At 32.5% G+C, this 9,486-nt stretch overlaps 1 protein-coding gene across 2 annotated transcripts in view; it reads left to right on the forward strand.

Annotated features, from left to right (window-relative positions):
* Positions 1-5,376: 5,376 nt before the first annotated feature.
* LOC106465593 (uncharacterized protein C31H12.03c-like) overlaps positions 5,377-9,486 on the forward strand; it is a 29,496-nt gene continuing 25,386 nt past the window's right edge. Inside the window, exon 1 of one of the 2 annotated variants that reach the window (XM_022393523.1) lies at positions 5,377-5,452. In XM_022393523.1, the coding sequence (XP_022249231.1) occupies positions 5,408-5,452 (45 nt within the window). In that variant the 5' untranslated portion in view covers positions 5,377-5,407. The remainder of the gene's footprint in view (positions 5,453-9,486) is intronic. The other variant, XM_022393524.1, reaches the window with a different exon arrangement.

The following is a 9,486-nucleotide window of genomic DNA, read 5'->3' on the forward strand; positions in this document are numbered from 1 at the left end:
GAACCATCTGAAGGGGCACATAAGGAGAGGTTTCCCAATAGCAAGACGTTCACTATTTTTCTTTCTTGACTGTTGATGTTGTGGCAGTTGATAGCTGTGGCTGAGGAAATGGCAAACTTGACATGACCAGATTGCAGATGTTGGTCTGTATGTGATCTCTGGAGCTGCTGAAGCTCTGGTTGGGTGTTCCATAGTTTGGTTCACAACTGACTGGGGATGTCCAACCCCAGAAGACCTTAAAGCCAATCCAGTAACTGGCTCCATTAGATCCTCAGTGATTGATGCATCTTCATCCATTGGTTGTACCAGGTCACCTTTTTGAGGAGTTAGTAGCTGAAGTTCAGATCCTTGTCAAACAGAAAGTCCTGAATATAGATTTCTTTTTTATGGTAGCTTTTTGGAATATGGAGGTTTCATCACATAATAGTAGAAAACACCACTGGCTAATTGAATATAAAAATACCCAATATTGTCCAGAACTTGACCTTAAAAAACAAAGGTCCAGACTGAAAACGTAAAGTTGATAAAGTTCGATTGGTCAAAGGGTCAACTAGGTGTGTTGGTTGAGAGAGGGTCATAACTCTCTGGTTACCACCATTACTCCTGTCTAAACCATACTGTTTTCTGTTGACATTCTTCATTACTGCATCCTACACACATACGCTATCTCATATTAGATATAAGCAATGCAAACCTTCTCTTTTGAGATTTAGGATCCACAAACACCTTCATTGTCCATCTTCTTTGTGGACCCATCTCCAGTTACAAGTTTAGTACTAGTTATGGGGCGAGTTACAAAGTTTCACCACGAAGGTATTACTTTCTGCCTTCCCTCAGTACATTTACAGCTTGCATTTGAGTGCATCGTATAGTGCACCTTGTACTGAAACAACGTTAAGAAAATATTTTAAAAACTGTGTTATTTACTTGATATTTCCGTCTGCATGATTGAAAATATATCATCACAATAAAAAAATATACTGCGTACTCCAGTTTATATTTATTATATATATATGCTACTGTTTGTTTATTGCATATACCACTGATAATTTCACCAACTTAAACAATTAAATAATTTTGTGCTACTCCTGATAAACAACAAGTAAAGCCATGTTTTCTCTCATCTGTAGAATCTCTCCGTTACTCTTATCCTTTCAGGAAAAATTCATTAGAAGCCGAATATTTCAATGTCGACAGTGGAACATTCTCTGACGAATATTAATGAAAATAACATAAATGTTTTATCTTCAAATAATGCCTTACAAGTTAGAAATAACAGTTAACTTCGTACTACAAATCTTAACATCCAGTTCAAATCCTTTGTTTCCTTTCACATCTGGCTTAATAACTGTGCCCACTGTGTAATTGATTTATTCATCTTATACAACACGTATGTTAAAAAAACAACAATGATACAACATTGCCATAATCACAAAGGTTTTGTTACAAACATTTACTAGTAAATATTTAAGCTTTCAAACGTGTTTTAAATGTTGTAACAAAACAATGATATTACACTGTACTGAACAATATTATTATTCGTGATAAAACTATAAGGACCAATTTAGTTCACATATATAGAGAAAAACGTGACATTATAAAACTGGAAATATCTAAATAAAAATTATACAAGAATAGATCTTGTACATATTTATGATAGTTAACAATAAAATAACTCTGTTAAAGTTGTGGTTAAAAATTGATTTCATAGATCTGATCTTGATTTTCATTTCACCAGTGATGTGTGGTTATTGTGAAGCTTTGTAATACAATGTGTGATAGACCAGTATAGTTAGGCGTATATTTTTTCTTTACTTTTTCAGCAAATGTTTAACTTTTAAGTTTCGATGTGAATACCTTGCAGTGCTTGTCAGGGACACAGTGGCTTATTTGTCTTACACATAGCAAGTTAAGCGTATGTCCTGCATGTGAAAATTGCTTAAAAAAGGGTGATTGTAATTAACTAAAATTTTGAGAAACAATCCAGTGGAAAATTAAGAAACACTTGTCAGAAATAAAGAATTAATAAAGGAAGATAAAACACAAGGAAAACGCCAAAAAAAGTTCTGAGGTTAAATAACTATGAAAAGAGCGCAGATAAGAACCACAATCACACAGGTACGATACCAAAAACAAAATAAAGATATGAGTAAAATAATAAAAAGTTTGGAAAGTACATTGGGAAAGTATAAATATAGATGATGTTTATTCATGAAGTTGGTAACCAAAACCACATGAAAAATTGGAAACTATAAAAATTTTGAAGGAAGTCTCAGAGGTAAAAAGTTGGAGATAATTAATATCAACCTGGATATGAGCATATGATAAAAAATAAAGTTACTACGTCATGAAATACTCGAAGTTCAACACTCTAGGAAAAAAAGAAACTTGGTTTTGAGAAGTGGATTACTAAATGAAAATGCTATACACATATCACAATGGCTTACGTAAGCAGACGACAACAAATTGTTAACATTGTAGCAATGTATATAAAATAAAGATTGTAATATATATACACCTAAAGTTCTGTAGTGTTATCTTATAGGAATATACATTGCAGTGGTTACAAGTTACATTTGTGATATTTTCAGGGTCTCTGAGTTTCTTTTAAGTAATTGGTTAGGAATCACAGAATAACAGGTGGCTCACGAGAGAAATGATTTTCGTATCAAAACCTGAATTCTCTAACCCTGACTGAGTTTGAAGCAAAGAAAGAGACTGGACATAAGTTAAACAACAATAAAGGCTAAAAAGTGTATATCTTGGACACCTTTACAGGAGAGCTGGCAAATCACGAACTCTATCTGTAAATCTGATCTTAATCTAATCACAAATCCCAATCTTAAGTATTACAGACTGAGAAAACATAGCATTATATATGAAATACAACAATGCTATTTTTTCAGGCTTCATCGGCACAGGCGGTACTACCCACATATTGGTGGTCACTCTAACTACAAAATAAGGGGTGTTGTATCCTTGAGACATCATCTGACTTATCAGTGGGAAAGATCACTGTCTATTTTAATAGACTATGCCTCACTTTACAGTCACCAAGGTTCAATAGGTGACCAAAGTGAGAGGAACTTAGTGGCTCCCTTGACTGGCATTCTATATTAAGACTACATAAACAATGTAGATAAATTTTGATAAAAAAAAGGAATTTTACATGAAATAAGGTGGTAGGAAACACATAGTTGTGCCTGCATACCAAATTTCAACTCTTCTTTTTACATTAACACTTCCAGCTGTAAAACTTAAAAACCAATTAAAATATCCCACATATCAGTAAAGAAATCACTACTGTCACCCCTAGGAAACACTTACATATTACAATCTACACATAAAAAAGGAAACATAACATGATAGCAAAAAAAGACAATACGGTATATAATGGTGCAATATATTTGTCATTTTCTTAAAATAACATTACATTTTTAAAAATTTATTCTTTCTCTAAGTTCAGTTTGGAGGCAGAGATTCTCTCATGTAAACAACTTAACTTTTCTTCACTTTAATTGTGCACTAGATCAGATTCACTCTCATTGATCATTAAATGCGTTCTCGTACAAGAATGATAACCGTGATCTCATTCTTGATGTCCCAAAATAGACAGTTGTTTTTCTCTGATAATCAGGGGCTTCTCAGCCTCTAGGATTGAGTAAAAAAAAAAGTCTGATGAGTGTGGTGCATTTCATTAGCAGCCTGGCATTGTTTATGCCATTATACTTTGTATTTAAAGGCCAGGATCTGTCTCCAAATAAGCACCATTGTTGTTATTTCAGAAATAGGGATTTTGAAAAACTTTTTAAAAATCTTTCTTTGTCTTTAACACACAATTACTCTGAGAGAAATTCGTGTAATAAAAATATCACACCAAGTTACAAAAATCAAAATTAGACAAACAGAAATGCCTTGAAATTGGATATTGGAAATACTAAGTAAAAAATAACCTTTAGACAAATAAAAAACAACATAGAAAAATCCTTTAAGACTGAAGAAACATAGCAAAAAACTATATGGAACGGCTCTTTATAAATAGACAAAAATAATATATACTTGTGTTAAAAACGCGTTATACTGGAATAAGTCTTTTGACATTAAACACAAAATAAAATAAACCCTAATCTAATTCAATTATACCACTCAAGAAATAAATGTAACTTACCCTGACTTATAACTTTAGGTTCTTTGTTGTTGAGCACAAAGCTACACAATGGGCTATGTTTAGAAAAATATGAAGTATTTTATATAGTATATAGTATTTTTTATGTTTGAGCTAAAAGTCTACATGGACATTTTTGTTTTCTTTCATTTTAGCAGTAAGTGGTATCTGCAAACAACTTCAAAAGAGCACAACGTAACAGTTAGTTAACAACAATTTATTAAAAGTTTGATTTATATATATATATATGTTAAAGATTTCTTTTCTTTTTCACCAGAGGTGACATTAAAAAGAGTTTGTTAGTCTGTTTTGGGATTCGCGCAAAGCTACACGAGGGTTATATGCGCTAGCCGTCCCTAATTTAGCAGTGTGAGACCAAGGGAAGACAGCTAGTCATCACCAAATCTTGGGGCTAGTAACATTATAAGGCCCCCACGGCTGAAAGGGAAGCATGTTTGGTGTGACGGAGATTCGAACCTGCGACTCTTAGATTGTGAGTCGAGCCCTCTAACCACCTGGCCATGCCGGACCAAAATTTGAAAAGAAAATCTGTAATGTAGAGCAGCGCTTCTCAACCTTTTCCAAAAACTGATGACGAGAAACCCTCATGAAGTAAAAATGTATACCAGAAACGGCTGGTATGGATATTAAAAACTTTAATTAAAATAAAGTACAAGAACAACGTTTCGACCTTCTTAGGTCATCTTCATGTTAACAAAGACAGTTTGAAACTGACCCATACCAGCTGTCTCTGCTATACAACTTTTTCCAATGTCATTCACCCCTATAAGTTTTTCACAACAGCTCATTCACCCCAGTTCGAATAAAGATAAAAAAGTACTAAATTAAAATGCCAAATTCTTTATTATGACTTAAATATGCATCAGATGACAACTAGAATGAATAAAACATAAAATAAAAAATATAAATGTATTTATTAAACTACAATTGGAATAAATATTAACAACTATTGACTTTTTTGTCTTAAATTTGTGCCGTTCACCCTATTATTCTCATTCACCCTGATTTTGATCTCATTAACCCTTGGGTAAACCATTCACCCAGTTGAGATGCACTGATGTAGTGGCCTAATACAATTAATAATTCACATACCAAAATTAATTTGGGTTACTATATGGTGAAGTAAAACGGACTCAAAATCCCATAGACGGCACAGAGTTTGATTTAATTTCACGAAATAAAGTGAAATGCGCCCTCTATGGAAATAATAGAAGAAAGAAAATGGCTGATAATGTGGATTCAAGTACTGATTTGCAAGGATTGAAGGTTTGTTTGTATTATTTTATGGATCTATGTTATTATAATTTTATTGGTGATGTATACTTTGTTATTAATGATGGCGTAAGTAATTGGGGTTATTTTGATTTAAGCTGGTTAGGCAGTTTTCGGTGTAGACTTATAGTTATAACTTATACTGTAGTATAAACTCTAACTACAGTGGGTAAAACAAAATACGCGGCGTAGCTAACTGATGAATGAATATTTGCTGTAAAATTCTTATCAATGCTATAAGTGTAGCTACCAGTTTGGCCGCCAATTTTGATTTCATTCCTTTAAGTCGCACATTCAATCCTTTTTGGCTGCACCTTTTTTTTCATACCTTAGGTGTTTTTGATTAGATATGACTTTTTTGCCAATACACTTCAACAAACCACAGCAAGTAAGAAAGTGACACTCAGTAGTAACCCACATTAGCTTTAGGATCGCAACCCTATTATTCGGAACAGACCTATACTTTACAGAACCAACAACATATTAAAATATATGGTGGTAGTTTTTCTTCTGTAAAACAGTGTTAATAGCTTCCTTTATAGTAATGCCATGGAATTTAGATGAACAGTTTCTTCTCATCACCACATGCAATCGGTACAGCTGTATCAAGCATCATTATTTATGCTAATTGCTTAAGCTAATAAATATCACGTGATGCTAAGCATGCCTTAATTAGGATAATTTCATAAAATTTAAGAAATTTGTGCTGAACAGTTGGCAATGAATAATCAATAATAATCGTCCACCCATATGATTCTTTTGAAAACTTGAGCTACAAACTGACAATCTAGTTTCCTTGGCCAACCAATACTTATGGATCTGCACATCCTTTCATGTTATAGTTTTACTGCTCTAAATTTGATGTCTTTAATTCGATTGACCAAAAACTTTTACTCTTTGGTGAAATTGTAGTAAAAATGTTTGATTAGTACATGACTTTTTGCATAGGCGTGCTCAAAAATGATCATCAAATAAAGTTTCCGTACTTTTGGTGTAAAGGAAAAATAATAATAGGAAGAAACTCATAATTGGAGATGTTATATCTCAGGTATTTCTTAATGGATTGACTTGAAATATGGTACATGAAGTAAGAATCCAGTAGAGCACATCCACTGAAAATATTTGATAGTTTGGATTTCTACAACACAAGATACAGAAGGTGGAAAATTGCCAAACTATCACTCCTGTTAATAACACACACACTGTGTGCTGCAGCAGGTTGTTTTGGCCACACGACACGTTACTGTATGTCTTGATCAACTTCATACCATGTCTTTTACATAGAAAATAAATGATTTGTGCTACAGGGTTTCATCAAATTTTTTATAGTGAAAACAAAAACCCTACTTACCATTGGAATTGACAGTTTAAAAAGACCAGATTTGTACTGCAATATAAATTATTTATTTAATAAGTGACTAAAAAGACTTAATAATCATACTAGTAAATTGACCATTCACATCATGTGAACGTTTAACTGATACAATACAAAAAAAAACTTTTACCTGACAGTAATAGTCTGAGATGCTGCTCTAAACCTGTGAGGAGATGAGATGTAATGCTAATAAGATACTTTAATTTAAAACCTGTGTGCGTGAGTTTATATGATATTGAAAATGAGTAGGAAGTTATGTATTTAGCAATAAAAGTAAAGGAGAGATTTTGTATTCTTATTGGTTTTAAAACATAAATACCATGAGTGACAGTCATGTCTCACAATAATTGTTACATTGAATTAGAAAAGCAAAGGAAGCAAACATTTTTCAATGAATTATGAATGAAATGAATGGTAATAAGAGTGGCTACACCATATTGTTAATAATGAAACTTTGCTAATATTATTAGCAAAGTTATTAATGTTATATAGAAAGTACTAGAATTACAATCCTACAAAATATCAGTTATTAAATGATTTTGAATCTAATATGTTATTTCTAAATGTAAACATTTATTCTTTAACATCATATTGTTGGGTGAATTTTGTTAATCAAGCCCTGTTGGTATGTCAAGCCATCACCCTTTGGCAAGGTCTCCATCTTTCAATGTAAGAAAACATTACAACCAGTAGAAAAAGGAGACTGTATGGATAGACAATTGTCACCATACACGTAGAGGAGAAAGCAACAGTAAGAGATGATCAGCTGCAGGGAAGTGTTTCCTCAGGTGGACATGGTGGCTGAGGATATCTGACAATATAACATTTTGTGAGAGAAAATGTGTGTATAAAAGCATAGAAGCAAAGTTATTTGATCATACAGATTCTTTGTAGGATTTCAAGTTTAATGTTGAAAGCTATCTGTATGACATGTCCTACTTGAAGACAACTATAAAAGTTAAAACAAGCAAATTTACAGGCAGTATGATTATATGTAATACATAGTCAGACAAAGGGTTTTTACATTGGTAAATTTTGCTACTTAAATAGTTTAATTTATATGTAAATTGATTTTTCTGTGCATCACAGTGATTTTTATCAAGAAAAACTTTTAAAAACTGTACATACAGAGTGGTTTGATAATATTATCATTTCTTGAGAAAGTGTTACAAAGTTAAAATGTTGAAATGAGCTACTTCGGAAATAGAACAAACTAATAATCAACATTCAGTTTTATGAACTAGTTCAGGTCAGTTTAATACAGATGTTAATTGTGTCACATCTCACTAAGTTTGAGTTGTACTATTTGGTTCTGATTACTAATAATTTATCTGATCTGTATATATTACATTCTCATTTTATTTACAAATGACGTTGCCATTGTTTGTACCACTTATATATCACATTGCATATAATGTTTGTACTACATGTTCTTTAACTTTAGCCATATCCTATGGTATGATGTAAAACAGACTGTTGCCAAGCTAACTTATCATCTGTTTACAGTTCCAGTTCATCTTTATTTTGATGTGCTGTTTGTTGGAATTATGCATATATATATATATGTGTGTATGCGCTTTTGAATTATTAAATAAGGACCACTGAGTTTTATTATATGGCTTTGTTTTTTTCAAATTAAACAAATATTAGGTGTTTATTAAGTTTTGTTTGTGTGTTTTCAAATACGAGGTGTTTGTGGATGCAAAAAACAAACCAGAACAATGAAGAGCATGAACAGAGTTATTGCTTGATATATCACTGACTCTGATTTACCAAAAACCTTCCACCAATGCTCAGTTTTTGGGTAGCAACATTCACCTATTGGTCACTGCTGAATGGCAGAGGAATTCCTAGCAATCATGAAGTTCTTTTTGCAGTTGATTTACAACTAGTAGGAGAATGGTTGCCATGAAATATACAGTACGAACTCAGCATGTAATAGTACTGTGGACATTTTCATTTGTTGTTTGATGTACAGTAATTTACTATTTTGACAGATGTTCCATGGCCAAGTGCTAGTATTATCGCAAAGCCCTATTTGTACCCAATATTTTTCTTTTCTTTGCAATTCTTTACAGTACTATAGGTCATGACAAAATCAATTTAAACCGAGTGTTTTAATATAATACTAACTAAGAGATAAAAACATTGAATTAACCAATATAATATGGTATGTGGTCCTACCAGGTAATGATCAGTATGGAAAAATGGTAGTAATTTGAAGGTTTATTGCTATTATTGTAGTAATATATATACATCTTTTTAGTTTAAGCTGTTGATAGTGCTAACATAATATACAGGCAATAAGGAATCATTGGTTTTTCAAGACTATATCTATACACCATCCCCTAAAAAACAACCAACAAAAAAAATCCTCAGTTAGCTTCCTTGAACTACATTACTGTTTACAGCAAATCATTTTGTAAGCTACTTACCCTTTTAGAAAAATAAAACTGTCTTAACTGGAGCCTAACTTTTGCCAATTCTTAATCTTGTAGTCTAGGGATTCCCAACCTTTTTGTTCATCTGAACCCCCTTGGGCATTCTCTCCCAAAGCACTAATGGAGGGAGGAGAGCTTGCCCAGTTGGCTGATCCCTAGTTTATCAGTTGATTTGTAACAAGGGTGTTCTGTATTGCATATGTTCTACATTA

This window comes from Limulus polyphemus, unplaced genomic scaffold (genome assembly GCF_000517525.1).
Source record: "Limulus polyphemus unplaced genomic scaffold, Limulus_polyphemus-2.1.2 Scaffold1993, whole genome shotgun sequence".
Lineage (NCBI taxonomy): Eukaryota > Metazoa > Arthropoda > Merostomata > Xiphosura > Limulidae > Limulus > Limulus polyphemus.